Source organism: Podarcis erhardii (assembly GCF_964252035.2).
Source record: "Podarcis erhardii genome assembly, chromosome: 17".
NCBI lineage: Eukaryota > Metazoa > Chordata > Lepidosauria > Squamata > Lacertidae > Podarcis > Podarcis erhardii.
Window position 1 is genome coordinate 31,314,149 of NC_138515.1, and position 19,139 is coordinate 31,333,287.

General features: G+C 41.2%; 1 protein-coding gene across 5 annotated transcripts in view; it reads left to right on the plus strand.

The window, feature by feature from the left end:
- The window catches only part of RNF38 (ring finger protein 38), an 80,000-nt gene extending 60,919 nt beyond the window's left edge, over positions 1-19,081 (plus strand). For all 5 annotated transcript variants that reach the window (XM_081845119.1, XM_081845121.1, XM_081845120.1 and 2 more), the window contains 10 exons: positions 5,084-5,277; positions 7,613-7,823; positions 8,855-9,022; positions 9,630-9,800; positions 11,236-11,397; positions 12,065-12,171; positions 13,471-13,555; positions 13,994-14,115; positions 16,211-16,310; positions 18,837-19,081. In XM_081845119.1, the coding sequence (XP_081701245.1) occupies positions 5,084-5,277; positions 7,613-7,823; positions 8,855-9,022; positions 9,630-9,800; positions 11,236-11,397; positions 12,065-12,171; positions 13,471-13,555; positions 13,994-14,115; positions 16,211-16,310; positions 18,837-18,899 (1,383 nt within the window). In that variant the 3' untranslated portion in view covers positions 18,900-19,081. The remainder of the gene's footprint in view (positions 1-5,083; positions 5,278-7,612; positions 7,824-8,854; positions 9,023-9,629; positions 9,801-11,235; positions 11,398-12,064; positions 12,172-13,470; positions 13,556-13,993; positions 14,116-16,210; positions 16,311-18,836) is intronic.
- Positions 19,082-19,139: the final 58 nt, after the last annotated feature.

The window sequence follows — 19,139 nt, forward strand, 5'->3', positions numbered from 1 at the left end:
CACACTTTTTATAATATTTTGGCATATGCGGTCTTTTTTTCATACAATGATAGAGGTGGGCCACATTCTTATAAGTCAGTAGTATATAGGGATAGATGCTTCAATGGGTAGCTGGGAGAAAGCTGAAGTTAGAAGACAGTGTGTCATCATCATCATCAACCTTTTATTCGACAGTCAGAAAAAAAATACAAATACGTTTATCAATACACAGTTAAAACATCCAGAAAGATTTTAGAGCTTAGCCAACACTAAAAAGGGCTAAACAGATAGCCCCATAGCAATACAGTCAATTATGGTCTTGCGACGCTTAAAGGCTAAAAAAAGAAATTTGGCCACCAAAAAAGGTATAGCTCTAGTGACATTATTCAGCAAGTGTAAAACCTGGTTTTCTCCGGGTAGGAAGCTAAGTTGACATAGGAGTGGGTCTATAAAATTTTGTCTAAGCTCTGCATAAGAAGGGCAAGTCAAGAGAATGTGTTCGGTGGACTCAACCACACCAATAGCACAATGACAGGTTCTCTGGGCGTATGGTACTCCCCTGTACCTTCCCCACAATATCGCAGAGTCAAGGACATTTAATCTAGCCGCTGTAAGAAGTCTGCGGTATTCCACATAGTGGACTTCTGCAAGGTAGGGGGCTGGTATGGTCCGATAAATCTGGACAGTGTGTGTGGTGTAGCATTTATGCCACAAAGCATTGCATAATTGCCATATATTTCTGTTAATAAAGCAAGCATTGCTTTTTTAAATTATTATAAAGTCTCTAAAATCTATAGAATCAAAATATTCACAAATAAGATGGATTTCATCAAGGGGTAGGGTGCCGAACAAGGGAAGCAAGAGTGCATTTTTGCTCCGTCTTTTCTGCTGATGCAATTATTTGTGTACTTATATTAAGTCTTCATGGAGAAAGTTGTTGACCTAGAGCACTTACTGTGCCATTACTAACTCAATATTAGTTTGAGTAGTAAGCATTGTGTTCACACCAGTGTTTGGAAATGACTTGGGGGAGGCTGGTGGATAGTGTGTGCAGTTATGGTTGAAAATATTGCACTCTAAAGACTAATTTCTTTTTGGCTTGACAGTATTGAAAATCTTTAATAGGGGGCTGCAGCCATAGAGGTAAGGCATTGTTTGTGTCCTTGTACGGAGTAGGGAAGCACAACCAAGGGCATAAGTAGGACTGGGTTGTTTGACTTTTATAGTATCTGCTGCACTATCAGGCAGTTGGGTGACCCAAGAGGGGAGCTCCAGCCTGGAGAGCGAGATAGACAACAGTGCAGGTAGCACCCAGCTGTTCTGGTGCACAGTGATTTGTTCCCTTCATAAATATTGTGTCTTTTAAAAGCTTTAGCTGTTTAAATGCATGAGTTTTAATGGTGCAGGACGTGGGCTTGACTTGGGTTTATTAATGTTTGATGTTCCTATAGCTCCCACCTACTAGCCTCGGATGCTCGAATTAGAGGTGGTTTCTCCAACCTGATCCTAAGAGACATTCATAATTCTCCTTGGAAAACTACAATTAATCTCAAATTCCGCTCTCTTCTCAATTTGAACTGCAAAACTGTCTTTAACTTAGAGTGTATTAGCCCGGCGGCCCTACCTCTAATCAAAAAGAAGCTCCAGCAACTTGACTTCTCTAACACAGCTTCCCATGCAAGAGGGCCGTGTTCAGGCTTAGCCCTAGCTATTCCACCCCCTGAAAGGATCCCTCTATACTGCTTCACAATTCCTTCGGAGGCTAAGCGAAGGGCCTTTACCTGTGCCCGTCTCAACTGTTTTCCTACAGCAGTTCTGTCGGGTCGTTACTCCAGAGTTTCCATCGCAAATAGAACATGCACCTGCAATGACACGGCTCTGGAGACTATGGAACATGTAATGCTCTTCTGTCCCAACTGGACAGATGAAAGATCTCGGTTTCTAACTCCTCTCGTGAACAAGCTTCATCTCCCAATCCAGCCTTGGATAGTGTCCCTTCTTCTGCAGGATTCTGACTGTTGGATTACCGAGATGACAGCTAACTTCCTGCTTAGTGTGATGAAGAGGAAAGCGGCACCAACTTCTTCTTTAATACCACAGATGTAGTCGATTCGTCGCACAATCGAACCTGTTTTTGTACTCTCTGTCACTCGATGTTTTAAATCCCCTGTTACTTTTGTTACCCCCCCCTTTTTTTTTTCTTTTCTTTCAAAGTATTTCGCCCAGGACGACATCCACTTTTATTTCCCCACCCCCATTTTATCTTGTTATTTCTATGTATATTATGCTATGGCCACGGCTAATGCAATAAATCGAAGAAATGAAAATGTTTGATGTTTGGAATGGGTCAGATTTTGTTTTGTATCAAAGCAGATTTTAAATTGGGGGTGGGGAGCTTGGCTTAGAAACAAGTGAAATTCTTGAATTCCTTTCTGTTACTGCAAATGAAGCATTACCACTGGGGTGTTCCAAATTTTGTCCTGAATTGGAGACTTTGATTTAGAATTAAAGTGGTTGCAGTGTGCCCATCAACCCCCAAAGCCATTGACATCCAGCACTTAATACACAATAGCATGGAGTGTGTAAGATGCCCTAAATCTGGTAATTTGCAGTGAGTTTATTATATATAATCATAAAAGAAACTTTGGTAAAACTAATCTTACTATTTTTCAATCTAGATTTTTCCCATGGTTGAATTTAAGCTTTGTTGTTAATAGTATGATAGGTTGTGAGGAACTGATTATTGGAAATATATCAGTGCCTCCAGACAGAGCTAGTATAAATTAAATGATGAAGTGTCTCACTTCCGATGGGAATGGTTTGTGCACATTCTCTGATGAAAGCTAATGGGTTTTTTTAAATACAGATTTTAATTTGGATATCTCTTCTTACAAAGAAATTCATACGAATATGGTGATAATGTCAGTGCTTGTACAGTGAATGTCTGGTGTTGCTGCAATTTTATGCAAACTTTCCTAGGAGAGAGCCAGTGTGGTGTAGTGGTTAAGAGCGGTAGACTCGTAATCTGGTGAACCGGGTTCGCATCTCCGTTCCTCCACATGCAGCTGCTGGGTGACCTTGGGCTAGTCACACTTCTTTGAAGTCTCTCAGCCCCACTCACCTCACAGAGTGTTTGTTATGGGGGAAGAAGGGAAAAGAGATTGTTAGCCGCTTTGAGACTCCTTAGGGTAGTGATAAAGCGGGATATCAAATCCAAATCCAAACTCTTCTTGGAACAGGTCCCACTGAACTTAGGTATAATACATAATATTGTGTTATACATGAGCTATAAGCTTTACTATTTCATGGTCTTGTAGCTTTGAGAAAGTAACTTAGATGAAATTTGTTTTTAAAATGAGGAACTTTGTGATCAAGATGACACGAGTCTTGGGCAATCTGTGTGTTTCTTAGCCCTTCTGCCTTCACCAAACATCTCTCCACTCTTGTGTCAAAATCTCCTGTTGCTTGTTAGTCCCCATTACCATTTTTGCAGTCTTGTCATCACTTTGAGGGTGGTCTCATAAACCCAGTATGTGAAAAACGAGGGGGAAAGTTGTGGACCCAAGTGCTGATTTGCACGTAACAGGATGCCAGCACTCTGCTTTCTTTCCTTCTGGCACAATAGAGGGGTTGGCATTGATTTGAGAAGTGTGCACCAGGATACTTGTTCCCAGAAAGCCAAAGTTTAGTTAATTGTAGCTTTCCGTTAATTTGTGAACAGCTCAGTTTTGACACCTAGACAGTATGAACCACAGAGCTGGAAATTCTTGGGCAACCAGGAACTTGAAGTAGTATCTGAGCTGTGCCATTAGAGGAGTGTTTGCAATAGCATATATGAAACTTGAGCATTTTCTCATGCTTTGATAAATACTGAAGTCAGTAGTCACCCAGCTTATCAAATTTGCAGTATGGGACTCTGTGCTTGCCCACCCCTTTCAATTGCCTTTCCCCCACCTATAGATAGATAGATAGATAGATGATAGATAGATAGATAGATAGATAGATAGATAGATAGATAGATAGAGGAACACCTGCTGTGGGTCTCAGCCCCACTAGTATTTATTTATTTGTTGCCCAGCCTTTACTGTAAGGTCCTAGGGTGGGTGGCAACATCAAAACACAATATTAAAAGCCAGGATTATATATATTTCAAAAGCCAGGGTTAAAGAGGTGTGTCTTCAGCTGTCTGCAAAAGCTGTGTAATGAAGGAGCCAGATGGACCTCTGTGGGGAGTGAGTTCCACAGCTTGTTGGCCACTACAGAGAATGCCCTCTCCCAGGCTGCCAGCCCCCAAGCCTATGACAGAGGAGGAGGAACTGCCAAGGGCTGCCTCTGCTAATCTCAGCAACCAAGAGGGTCTGTAGGGGAGGGGTGGTCTTTCGGATTTGGGGGCCTAGTTGAATATGAATAAGGGCTGTATTAATGGCATCCCACATAGTCACCATGAAGTCATCCTTTACAGGTACATAACTGTATATTAACCTAAAGGTGGGTAGTGTTCTGTTTCCATAATTTCTGTGCTGTATTTGTCTTTTAAGCTGCACTGACCTGTCAAAGATAATATCTTTCAGATAAATGAAAACTAAATACATACATCTTAGACGCTGTAAATACTATATGTATCAGAAAAGTAACTTTAAATAAGCTATCAAAGCTAGCTCAGCAGACCAAAATTTGCCTGCAGTGTGAATCACATACCTAGTGGGTGGTGAGTGCATTTGTTGAGCTGCAACTCCATCTGTCTGCAGCTCCTTTAAGAATTCACAAACCTAGAGCCTACTGACATGAAAGTTGTGCTTAAGCAAGCATATTTCAAAATGGGTATACCATAACCGTTATTCCCTTATAACAGTTCTCAGTTTGTACTCTGTTCTCTTCATTTCCCCCAGACATAAGAGAAAAAGTTTAGAGAGAATATGAGCAATAAACTACAATATTTCCGAAGTTGTGAAACATCTAGACATTTAATCTCCGATTTGTTCTTTGGAAATGTGTAATGCCTAGTTAATTTTTATTTTTTTCGGAAATGGTTGTTCTAATAAATGACGTTCTAAGTTACCCATTACTGTTTGATTCATTTATTTTGTTACTCCTTGCCCCGCAGAGTGAAGATAGTCCAAGTCCCAAGAGACAGCGCCTTTCTCATTCAGTCTTTGACTACACAGCAGCATCACCAGCCCCATCACCGCCAATGCGACCATGGGAGATGACATCAAATAGGCAGCCTCCTTCCGCTCGACCAAGCCAACATCACTTCTCAGGGGAACGATGCAACACACCTGCACGCAACAGAAGGAGGCAAGTATAATAGATGGACAATGGCTGTTAAGTCAGCCTTCCTGATGGAGGATTGGAGCTGCTTACATATCAAGCTCTTAATTGAACAGCTGTTTTCTGAGCTATCAAGTTTTATTACTATTAGAGTTAATTAAATAGTTATTTAAGGAGGTAGTGGTGTGTCTACTCTCCAGGTGTACATGTTTGTGGGTGATAGTGTCCTGGAAGTCATGAGAACTTCACCAAGAATGTAGTGTTTTGTATTGCGGGCAAGCGAGTCTTATCACCTTATTGTACTGGTATTGTGAGAACTGATGCCTACTACTTAGTAAATAGAAGCTTCTTCTTTTTGGTTTTTGACTGCCCGTGTCTAGTTATATCTAGATTGGGTTTTTAAAAAATGTTCATCTTCTTTCAAGGAATGCATTGTGTTCCCACCCACCCCTTGTCTTCACAATAGAAGAGAGGAGTGTTTGGCTTAACAATTGCACCAAATCACCTAAGGAGCTTGACAGAGATGCCAACTGCAAAATAAACCTGAACAAAACTCCAAAGGAATATACCATGTCCGGCTGCTCTTAGTAGTATTAACTTATTTTGTTGTGGTGTGAGTCGTGAACTTCATGGAGCTAAAATTGTACTGTTTTCAGGAGCGTACAAATGATTGGTTGTCTCCTAATTTTTTTTCTTAAAATGCATTATTATTATTATTATTAATTATTTTGCTTAATGACTGTGGAGACAAAACTGAGGACATCTTTACAGCATTTGCTATAAAGACTGATGAAAATGGATCTTCTTCGTAGGGCTTCCAGTAATGGGTGACCAGGGTTTTTTTCACCTGTGTAGATTCCCTCCCTTCATGTTTGTATCTCATCCTTTCTCCAAGGAGCTCAGTATAGCATACATATGAATTATTCATTTATTGCCACAACCCTTTGATGTAGGTTTAGGCTGAGAAATAGCAACTGGGCCAAGGTCATTCCGTGAATTCATAGATGATCAAGGAGTTGAACCCACATCTCCATGATCAAAGCCCACCATTTTAAGAATGATCCTGTGGTAGAAGCAGTTTTAGATTGCCCCAGGCTGACTTTTCCTTGCACTGTAATGGGCTTAAAAGATTACATGAAAATCTATCCTTCGCTGAGCTCATGTCATGTCCTACAGCATTGGTTAGGTTTCATGAAACTGTTGTGTCTTTGATGTGAAAGCCAGTCTTGGGCTGACCAATAACTGGCTATCACTGTGGTTTATAATATATTTATATGCTGATTTTAGGATGAATCTCACAAAATGGCTTACATGAAAATAAGCATCAATTAAAGCCATATAATAAAACAGGAAAGAATACTACTTTTTTGAAAGCTAGATTTCTCCTCTGAAGAGAAGATGGTCCTTAGGTAGTCCTGTCTTAATATTGGAGAAGGAAAGCTCACCGCAGCTGGAATTGGGGAGCTATGAGGAGAGGAAGAAAGCACTGAGAGGAAGTCTCAAAAAGAAGACTTTTAAAAGTCACATGAATGAACCCAGAGCTTTGGAACACTTCTTGCTTGCCAATAAATTCACCTTACCTACTACCAAGTTCTGCAAGAATATGCATTAAGATTGCAGTGTGGAAGAAAAACCACCACATTTACATGATGGTCACAGAAAAGTTTGTCAGTTGGCAGCTGTCATCACAGGGAGAGTTAGTTACATAACTTCCAACTCATGTGATAGGTTCTGCTTGACCTTCATTACTGTTAACTCTGAATTTCGGGGAGAAAGGGGCTAGGTGATAGCTTTGGTATTATTATTTGGTTGGAAACTACAGATGACTGTAATCCATATTTTCTTATAGCTGCTAAGTTTTTTTAAGCAGCTGCTGTTTCCCTTCTGGCATTCTGTTTACTTGATAAGAAAAATGATGTTAAGTGTTTACAGATCCATCTAATTTACATAAATTTGGGGATGCAGAAAGAAAAGTACAAGTTTGAAGTTCATAGTCTATCCTTGAACAAAGGAGCTTCAGGGGGATTAACACTACATGTATTAATTTGCTTGCTAATGCCAGGACTTCTGTGTCATCAACTACTGTTTGTGTGAATAGCCACTGTTAATTAAAGCCGTTATTACTTATTTCTGCATTTCATATCCTTCTGACCTCTGATTGTAATCCTTTCCCCTGCATACAGTCGTGTGTATGTACTAGCGACTCAGATTAACACTTCATGCAGCTGATGGAATAGACTGTAATCCAAGAAAGCTTAGGCCATAATAAATTTGTATGTCTTTAAGGGTCCAAAAGATTCTTTGTTTAATCTAGAAGGGAAAGGTGTGTAAAAAAATCTTTGTCCAATTTGATTATTTGCAGCCCTCCCGTTAGACGCCAGAGAGCAAGAAGAGATCGATTATCTCGACATAATTCCATTAGTCAAGATGAGAACTACCATCTCCCCTATGGACAACAACAAGCAATAGAAGAACCCCGAGCCTTCCACCCTCCGAATGTATCTCCCCGTATGTTGCACCCAGCTGCTCATCCACCACAGCAAAATGCAGTGATGGTTGACATTCATGAACAGGTATTTGAAAGGATGGAGCAGTGTGTTCCTAACTCCTGGTAGATAGGTTACACTTTGTGATTTAAAATTGGAGGTTACACTTCACTTGTGCGCCAAAAATGTTTTTTATTTTCTAATGTGTAAAGATAACACCCCTCACCTCACTGTTTTGGGTGTGCAGCCTCTGCTAGATAATGGTTTTCTGTTCAGTGGCTCTCAATGCAGACAGTCTAATCACAGCTGCTGCAGAGACATTGGGGGGGGGGGGGTTCTGTAATAAAAGCCCTGCTTGATCAGGCCAAAGGCCCATCTAATCCAGCATTCTCACAGTGGCCAACCAGGTGCCTGTGGGAAGACCATAAGAAGGACATAACCCAGTAACACTCTTCCCCCTCATGTTCCCTAACAATTGGTACCTAGAAGTATACATCCTCAATACTGGAGCTACTACACAGCTATCATGACTTACAGTCATTGAAAACCATAACCTTCATGAATTTGTCTACTCTCTTTTTAAATCCCTGTTTGGCTAAAGGCCACACATCATCTTCACATTGAGAGTAGTTGTCTCTTACATTTCACACTATTCTGTTCCCATTGTCTACAAGACAAATGCAGTCATGTGACTGCATGAATTCAGAGTGGCATGGAGAACAATACATTGGGCATCCCTGCTTTACAGAAAGAAGGGTGCTGGGGGGGGGGAGGCAAAAGATGGTAACTCTTGCCATTCTCAATTGACTTAATTCAATTTTTAGAAGGTCAGTGGTGACTTGCACAATGGTGACTTGCACAATTTCACTATAGGTAGCCAGTTGACAGTATTTGTGAACAGTGTCCTAACCTGGTTACAGTGCATTTGTGGAAAACTGGAACTGAGTCATCTCGAATGTTTTCTTATATTTTGTTTCTAAATCCTGTCTTTGTTGCGTTTTGAAATATTTACTAATAGTCTTTGTGCTGTGAAAGAAAAAAATGGGAAAAGCTGAACATCCTTCTGAGGTTGGTAACTAAGCAGACCTGCTGAAAGCTCTTTGCATTCTTCTTTGCAGATCCACCAGGGCACAGTCCCTGTTTCATACACGGTGACCACGGTGGCACCACATGGGATTCCACTTTGCACAGGTCAGCACATACCAGCGTGCAACACACAGCAGGTCCCGGGGTGTTCCGTAGTTTTCAGTGGACAGCATCTCCCTGTCTGCAGTGTGCCTCCCCCAGTAAGTATTATCTTAATCTTAATTTCGAAAGCAAATGCTTCAGATGACTTTGGAGGTTGCAGAAGACCAAATGAATTTACTTAGAGCTGAATTTTCTCTATATTTACTTGGAAATCACGTATTACTTAGGGTGGTGTGACTTCTGGGTAAGTGTAAAGACTGTTTTAGCCTTCATATAAGAATACTTCGTCAAGATTTTATGTATATTCCACAAACTTTTAATGATTTTATCGGTAGAATTTTGTGGGGTGGAGGGGTTGGATGAGTGTTAGCCTTCTGTGCTCTGTAAAATAACTAGCACACTGAAACTCTTGAAAAAATCCTAGATTCTAAAACATAATCCCTTTCTATGCATTAAAAAAAATCTGAACCCAAGTAATCCAGATTTATGGTCCAAAGAGAGATGGAGCCTCATCCTCTGTGTTCAGATTTCAACAACTTCTGTCTTACTTTGCATAATTTATTCGTTTCTGCTAGGTGTGGAAAGGGTCCATCTTTTCCATGGGAACTCTATTCGCTATAAATTGTGCTTTATTCTTAAGAATGTAATGAGGAATCAAATACTATGTGTTGCATAACGTTTGTGAATGTTTCTTTTCTTTTTCAGATGCTTCAGGCATGTTCTGTTCAACACTTACCAGTTCCATATGCGGCATTCCCACCTCTCATTTCTAGCGATCCGTTTCTTTTGCATCCTCCCCACCTCTCCCCACATCATGCTCCACACCTGCCACCGCCAGGCCAGTTCGTTCCCTTTCAGACACAACAGTCACGGTCGGTAGGTATCTCTTTAAAAAACACACACACACAACCCCTCCCCCCTTACTTCCTCTAGTAGTTGGTTCTGGATCAGTGAATTTAAGGTGGGATGTGTTGGTTGGCTGCCTGGAAAAGGAGTCAGCCAAAAATCATGAAGACTTTTGCAAGTGAGAGCAAAGCTTCTAGTATAGAAGTCTGTGTACTGCAAAATCTGATCTACAAGCTGAAAGCCGTAGCTGCTTTAATTTCCAGTCTGCCAGAAAAGCAGAAGCAAAATGGAATCTGAGTGTTTTCCAGCGCTAGTTTCAGAGAAACTGAACTACAGAGAAAAAAGATGGAGCTCTTACTATTTTGAATGGCCGTGTTCCTTTTTGAGCCTTAAGTGCATCTAGAGATTGAGAGCTTTTTTTGAAAGTTGGCATTTCATATTTGCAGCCCATGATGTGTGTTAAATTTCTTTACATCCCATACTATTAACCATTGTTATATGGCACACATAGTATTTGAGAGGTTCAGATGGGCTTTTTCATCTCACTTGTGGAAAAACGTGATCTCCTGGTGCTTCCAAAAAGGTATTCGAACTGAAACTCAAAGCAGATCTGTAGGGGATTCTGTAATTGTGAGACAGATGCTGATAATTTCTCTCTGAAGGAAAAGTGGGCTATGTAGAATGGAATGAATGATGATATAGTCCTCTCTATCCTTCAGCAGAATGAGTGCCTTTTCCTTATCATTTTAGTTTTTCCTATCATCCAGAAATAGAAGAGTACAACTGCAGTTGTACTAACTGCAAGGAGAGTTAATGTAGGACAGAGTTTCACAAAATGGGATTGCCTGACCCCCTGCTTTCCCAGGGAAGGGGCATTGCATGTGCATGAAATTGGTGGGTCACCCTGTAACATTAGAAATCTGATGATAAGTAACCTGATAGGCAACCAGAGCAGCTCTTGAGTGGACTGAATGCGCAACAAGATGTGGCCTTCTCAGCCCCCAGGTTTAGAAGTGGAGGCTAGCACACACTCAAAAAAAACCACCCGCTCTGAAAGCCTCGAGCTAAGGATGAAAAAGGTCATTTTGCATTCTAAGCAACCAGAGTGTCATCACGTATAGATACAGATCCTGGAACGAGAACAAGTGAATGTTCTCAGTTATGTGGTAGCAGGAAAAAGTGGCACAAGATCATAACATTTGTACTGAAATAGGCAGCAAAGATCTAATTCCAATTTGATACATACTTAGAATGGAGTTATTAAGCTTGAGAAATGTGAATTTCTGGCAAAATACACGGTGAAAACACACCAACTGAATAAAAGTCATACTACAGTGCAGTATGAATATGCTTTTACTGTGTAGTATTAACTAGATAAACTTTGACAAACAACTATTTTTGGCAAACAACTGTGGTAAATTATATGTTTCACAAATGTTCATGCTTTTTTTTCCTCCTCCCGTAGCCTCTTCAGAGGATAGAGAACGAAGTAGAGTTGCTTGGAGACCATCTTCCTGTAGGAGGTTTCACCTATCCGCCTTCAGCCCACCCACCAACATTGCCTCCCTCAGCCCCACTACAGTTCTTAACGCATGACCCTTTGCACCAAGAGGTGTCCTTTGGAATAGTAAGTGATGGCTTTCAGCATTTTGCTGTGATTTTCACTAGGCGTTTATTTCACATTATGATTCTACTAGCATGTTCTGAATTGTTTCCCCGCCCCCTTTGAACATGCACATTTACTTATTCATTTACACTAACCTCAACATGTGCAACTGTTGGAAACAGAAAATGAATGAGCCTTGGTTGGGTAGCAAGATGCTCTTGTGGGTGGAAGGAAGGGAAGCTGATCCATGCTGATTTCCTATCTTCAAAGAAGCTACCTCTACCCTCCCCCCCCCAAAAAAAAAATCAGTTCCAGAGGGTTGGGGGGGAACCTCCAATACAGTGTGGGAGGAAGCGTTGGGGCGCTGTGGAAACCAGCAGAACTAGCCCCCCACCCCCAGGAGTGCCCAATTTGCAGAAGAGGATTCTCTACTAGATTTGACTTGGTTTGTATTCCACAAGTGGAAAGAACCCTTCTTTTCATAGATCAGCAGGTCTGAATCCAACTCTAGAATTAGGACCAGTCTTTACAAGAGTTTTTCATCAAATTTCCAATAAGCCAGAAATGGAATTGTTTGCTCAAGGGAAGATTCACTGTGGTGAAAGCACTTCTGAAATGTAAAAGTATGACTTTTCCAGTGCCACCGTGGGCTGATGGACTGCTGAAATTTCCCCCCTGTTTGCATTAGCCTTACCCGCCTTTCATGCCTCGAAGACTCACAGGACGCAGCAGATATCGATCTCAACAGCCAATACCGCCACCTCCTTACCATCCCAGCCTATTGCCATATGTGCTGTAAGTCTCTTTGTCTTTGTAGCTGTCCTTGGTAGCTTGGCTTTAGGATGGATAACACCATTTTCTGAAAATAGCAGCCTAGAGTTGCCCACCCCCCCAAAAAAGGGCACCCTCTGCTTCAGTATATTTTTATTTGTAATTAGTGTGGATGCTGTAACACGATCCTAAGTGCTTCAAGTAAAGAGTGCAATCCTATGAGAAGTTCTCCTACCCATCCCCATTATGATGAACTGTGGCCTTACAAGAGCAGCACTGTGTTTTCATGCTGCTCGCATTCATTGAAATGAGACTTGGAGAAGTTGCTTTCTCTTGTTTCCCTCCTCTGTACCCTGCCACAAATGAGAGCAGTCCTTGCCTCTCAGCCAAACCCTCTGGGTGTGCCAGAGGACTGAGAGGGTACAAGTAAACCAAGCCTTGGTTGTGGTACAGTCTTCATATGAAGGATGTGGACTTTCCCTCTCAGATAAATTACTGTGGGCCAAACCATGTTTAAACAAGGCTTTTAAGTCCAGACCCAAGGCCACACCATGGTTGAAAAACACCATGGTTTGTACGCCAACAATAAACCATGACTTCACATCATGCTTTGTTTCCAGAAAACAAAACATGGTTAGTTTTCCGGGTTAGCCAAACTGGACTTTGACTAAACAAACCATGGCTTGGCATTCTGTGTGAATCAGGCCACTGTATAAGCAGGTGGTATTATATGTTTTAGAGTAGCTTCAGTGCTTCTGTAAGTGAACTTGTGACGGAGAAATGTTTTTCCTTCTGCTGCCCAATTCACAATTACTTAAAGCCTGCCTGTGCCTTCTGAGGTGTACCAGGTGCCTACAGGGGAAAGGGTCTTGATGGTGGTGGCACCTTGACTGGCGATGTTCTCCACAGGGAGGCTTGCTAAGCCCTTGTTGTGATGTGATTTTGACACTAGGCAGAGGCACTTAGATTATTGTAATTTTAACCTTTTCTAAGCCAACCTGGAACCCATTTAAAGGGCAAAGCATAAATCAAATATCAAAATGAATAATAAGCTAAGTTAAAATACATTTTTTAAAACACCTGTCCAGCTTGCCTCTCTGGAAGCATGGGCGTATGTAATCCAATGTGTAAAATGGTAGGAGAGCCAGCTTTATACAGATTAGTAAATAGCATGACCTAGTACTGAATTGGAACCAAATTAGAATTTAAATTTTTGACCAGTTTTGAAAGCCTCTAGGGAGAGACCCAAAATTAGCAGCTCTTTCTCTGTATGTGTATGTGCACAAGTAGTAAATCTTGATGCTCACTTCCTTTTTTCTGCAGATCAATGCTTCCAGTGCCACCTGCAGTTGGCCCAGCCTTCAGTTTTGAGCTGGATGTAGAAGACGGCGAGGTGGAAAACTATGAGGTTGGTTACAGATTCCACATTTATGCAAATCACGAGGCTTTGAGTACATTTCTTAAATTGGTTCCTAAATATGTTGCTTATTAAACTAGCAAATTGCATTTTGCTGGAACGATACCAAAAAAATGCAGTAGCTGCTACCAAATCTATGTTTCGTGAGGACATATACTTACGCCGAACAATTTCTAGGATTTTCTTCCTTCCATGCGAATGCTACATAGTGCTGCATGTTGGGCCTCTTGATTGGGCCTGTATGTAGCCCCAGACAATTCAAACGTTAAACCAAGAGCAGTTGCCTTATGACGCAAGTTTGCAAGATTTCCCAGTTTTACACTACTGGTTTTGCTTATCGTCCCTGATGATAATGTGTTATGAAGAGTGCTTGAGTAAAGTGGGTGAGTTTTTAAAAGGTGACCTGAAAAGGGCGTCTTTCTTTCCTAGGCACTGCTGAACTTGGCCGAAAGACTGGGAGAGGCCAAACCGAGAGGACTGACGAAAGCAGATATTGAACAACTTCCATCTTACAGATTCAACCCAAATAACCATCAGTCAGAACAGACTCTGTAAGTTCTTTTGCTCCTCTCCGAGGCCTTGGTATGAAGTTGTTTGACCCTGGTTGACTGAAATCCAGCACAGCAAATAACTGTAACATAACTAATAAATGCATTCACTTGTCTACCTTTTTAATAGTACTTTCCAGCTTCAAAATTATTTAACTGGTAGAGTAAGGGATTTTTTAAAAAAAACAAACTTCCATTTATTGGTGAGCCTTATTAACAGTCGGGTTAGAATATTAAATACAGATTTCCCCATATTTTAATACTTTGATTTAGACGAATATTGCTCAGTATTTAGACGAATATGCAGCCCAGTGAGCTGCACAGCTAATGATGAGTTTGCTCCTCCATCTACTATTACTGGAGTCACATAGGAATGGCAGGAATGGTGTGCAGAATTTGCATATCTTATCTTAACATGAAATCAGTGCTCCTTATTTTTCCAAAAAAAAGCTCCCAGCTCCACATGCTACATGGCTATCTGCTTTTATGATAGGAAAGTTATAAAATCAGATTGCATTGGGGCATGATGGAATGTTGCTTTTTGAAAAGAAAAATGAAATGCCATAATAGGCACACAGAAACAAGAAACTTGGATGAATTGCAGTCACTATTCACATGAAACTGAGCCTTTTACAATTCCTGTTATGACATTTCTTGCAAAGTATCTAATACAGAAATCTGCCATTTTAATAATAATAAAAAAGGTCATACAATTCTCACTGAGACATGAAGCTTCCTTAAGAAGAAATAAAAATAGGGTTTTTTGAGGGGAGGGAGGAATGTCTTCTAAACAATTTCCCAGTAGTCCTGCTAGATTTTGGGTGTGAAAAGTAACTACCTAGTGTTTGCATTAATGGGACAATTGAATTGGCATTTGCTACACAACAATGAGCCCTAAGCCCTCTTCAGGCTTTACAACAACAGCTTTTAAGTTGCTCATTTCTAAAATAATATTAGAAATGGATATTGGCCTAGAAACAGCATTTTCCTTAGTAGTCACAGGATCTCTCCACCCTCCAGTCCTGAAGTCAGACTCTTTCGGCTGCCAGATAGGATTGTCTGCCAGCTTTCTCTGCAAAACACATTTGTTTTAATTTCTACAGTGCAATCTCAAGTAGTTTGCAAATGGCACTCCTGGGAGAAACAAAGAAAACTGTCTTGCGGGTATAGTTGGTGCTGGTGCTCAAAGTATGAGTTGTGAGCTGGGGAGTCCATGGTACAAATTTTCACCCCAGGTGTAGAATCATTAGGTAGCCTCAGCTGACACCTTCTTCTTCCATCCTTGGCTCTTCACTTTCATTACAGGGTGGTTGGTAAGGATTACTGTCATAATACATGTGTGGTGCTTTGAACACAGAGCACTATATAGATATGCGCTGTTAATCAATAAAATATTTTGCTCTGGATTGATAGTTATTTGTTTTCCTAATCTTGCACAGTGCAGTCAGTTAAATAACTATGATGCATTGGGCAAGGAATATAGGACATAACAAATTGTATGTTATATTCTATTACATATTCATAAATAAAACGCACACACACAGACACGGACGCGGGTGGCGCTGTGGGTAAAACCTCAGCACCTAGGACTTGCCGATCGCATGGTCGGTGGTTCGAATCCCCGCGGCGGGGTGCGCTCCTGTCGTTCGGTCCCAGCGCCTGCCAACCTAGCAGTTCGAAAGCACCTCCGGGTGCAAGTAGATAAATAGGGACCGCTTACCAGCGGGAAGGTAAACGGCGTTCCGTGTGCTGCGCTGGCTCGCCAGATGCAGCTTGTCACACTGGCCACGTGACCCGGAAGTGTCTGCGGACAGCGCTGGCTCCCGGCTTATAGAGTGAGATGAGCGCACAACCCTAGATTCTGGCAAGACTGGCCCGAACGGGCAGGGGTACCTTTACCTTTACCTTTATATAAATATCAGTGGCAAACCCAGCACCTCTATATCAGCAGTTAAGCCTCAGTGAAATGTACTGCAGTCACTTTATATTTAAAAAGTCTTTATTTTAAAAAGCAAGGAAATGCCTACATTTTCAGATAAATAAAACCAAACTGTTGTTGCTCTTTCTAAATAAGGTATTCTGCAATTTTCTCTTCTAGGTGTGTAGTGTGCATGTGTGACTTTGAATCAAGGCAACTACTTAGAGTTTTACCGTGTAACCATGAGTTCCATGCCAAGTGTGTCGATAAATGGCTTAAGGTAATAATAATAATAATAAATAATAATACATAGTTTTAGAAATGAAGTGCAGTAGTCTAGATTTGTACTGCATGCCATCACTTTGGCCACAATATCTGTCAGTATACCACCATTAAAAAAACCAACTTGTTAACTGTCCATCATGTGACTTATATTTATTTAAGATGAAGCTTTTTTTGTCCAAAATGTGTCTTTTCAAGAATGACATTGAATGTGAAATATAACCTAATTTGTTTTAAGGTTGAGATGGAACCAGAAGCAGCAAAAGCAGTATGATGACAGACAGTGTACACATGATGCAAAATATGGAAGTATAATTGAAGTAGGAAATTAATTATGACTTTCAGAAAATGTACTGAATTTCCATTGTGTCACTGCAGTGGTAAATCCTAAAACATCGAGATTGCAGAATATATGACTATTTGTACAGTGAGGTCTATTAACTTTAAGTTTGCCTTGATTGTCCATGAATCATAAGGTTGTGGCAAAAAGCGGACACGGAGCAATGGTTCCAAACTACAAGAAAAAAGATTCCACCTAAACATTAGGAAGAACTTCCTGACAGTAAGAGCTGTTCGACAGTGGAATTTGCTGCCAAGGAGTGTGGTGGAGTCTCCTTCTTTGGAGGTCTTTAAGCAGAGGCTTGACAACCATATGTCAGGAGTGCTCTGATGGTGTTTCCTGCTTGGCAGGGGGTTGGACTCGATGGCCCTTGTGGTCTCTTCCAACTCTATGATTCTATGAAATGTGAGGATTTTCTGCAGCTCTTAATTACAACCACTAGATGCCGTCATTTCCTTCTGCAAAGCACAGAAAAGAGCTCCAAGTAGCAGAGAACTGTAATTATAATGACTAGCGGTTTTCGAATGGTGTTCATGGCAACGTTATATGTTGTCTTAAATTCAAAGTGCTCTGCGCAAGAAGAAAGGCACTTGTGCAAGGGAGGAAGGGGGTCTGATTTTGTTGTTGTTGCTGATTCCCCCTTCCGCTTGAAGCCCCTCAAACCATGTTACATGATGTTCTTGAAGGTCTCTCAACACTCAGAACCATGTTTTCTTCCGGGGGGCTGGGGCAGGAGCAACAAGAATGAAGCCCTGTTCCATGTGCAGAACTTTGCTCATGAAATATAGGATCCAAACCACCATTTCTGAAGAGTTCAGAGATGAAAGTACATACCTGTGAACTTCAGAAAAGGTTGCGGGAGTTATAGTCATTATGGTGCATCTTTTTTGCATACTTAAAAAATCCACTTAACCATGTCAGGGAGAACACACAAACTAGTATCTCACCTGCTAAAGTCACCACCAGATGATCTTTTGTTGTTGTTGTTGTTGAGTCGTTTAGTCGTGTCCGACTCTTCGTGACCCCATGGACCAGAGCACGCCAGGCAGTGTGATCTTTACCACATCATTAAATGAGAGCATCACAATTCCACTGTAGTATTTAATGCAGGGCATGATTAAAATGCGACAGCAGCGTTCAATGCTCTTAATTTCAGAAGCTAGAGGAGTATATGCACAAGAGGCTCATAGATTACTGGTAGAACTTGAAGTGTGTTTAGCAATAAATAGTAACTCCCCTGTCCCCTGGAACCTTATTTGAACCCTTTGGTGCTATTTGAAAGAGAACCCAGTACCGTTTTCTTGATTTTAAAGTTTGAAAATGTGTGCGTATTATTGATCTCTGTGTGTGGCAGGCAGCTGAGCACGAACTAACTTAGCCGAGAAGCATTCTATTAGAGTTACCACTTGAAGTCTGCACATTAATCATGTGAAGGAGACGTGAGCAGCTGATGAAAGTTCTGACTGCCTTCACCAGGCTGCCCTTACTGATTGACACATGCTAGCCATGATGCCTATGTTCTGCCTTCCACTGTTGGAGGCAGTATCTGTCTGAATATTAGTAGCTGGGAATCACAGCTGAGAGTGCTGTTGTGCTCAATTCCTGGTTGTGGGATTCCCACGGACATCTGATTGGCCACTGTGAGAACAGGGCGCTGCACTAGATGGGACTTCAGCCTTATCCGGCAGGAGTCTTACGTTCGTCACTTCCTGTTTTTGGAGCATTCTGGTCTCTCCATGGTGGCTAGAGGAGAAGCGCTTTGTTCAGCGTTTGTGATGCCTCTGCTGATGGAGACACTGGTAGTAAACACTGTGGCACTGGACAGAGCGGTTTAAACCCCAGAGTGGCTGGGGCAACCCAGGCAGATGGGCCGGGTACAAGTAATTAATAATAATCATAATAAATTAGCCAGCCATTTTAAATTATTGGAAGTCAGATGCTTGATCTCTTTGGACATGTATTTACATGAGAATGAGATAAAGCTAAAGTCAGTTGATTTCACTGAAATCTGAGTTTTGGTGCGATTCTCTTTCCTCTTAATTATCTTGCTAGGGATGTATGGTTCAATGTAGTGATTTTTATTCTATTTTATTTTATTTTATTTTTGCAACTCAGTACATTTTCTTTAACAGTCTTTTGTGTGAGATGATGTGCAATGCATTAATGCCTGTTTTTATTCCCCAGGCAAATCGTACTTGCCCCATCTGCAGAGCTGATGCTTCGGAAGTGCATCGTGACTCAGAATGACCAGTCTAAGAGCACAATTCTACTTTGGGTGTTCCTAGTCACATGTGTATATATATATATGAACTCTCCATTGAACTTAACCCGTGTGGCTTCCAGCCTTCCCTTTACACAAAAGGGTCAATGGACCTTTCTTTGCACTGTGTGATTTAATCAACTATAAAGCTTATAATTAGTCTTCACAATTATGGGATTGTTATACTAACTGTGTGATTGGAACTCCAAAGACTTTTTTTTTCTTTT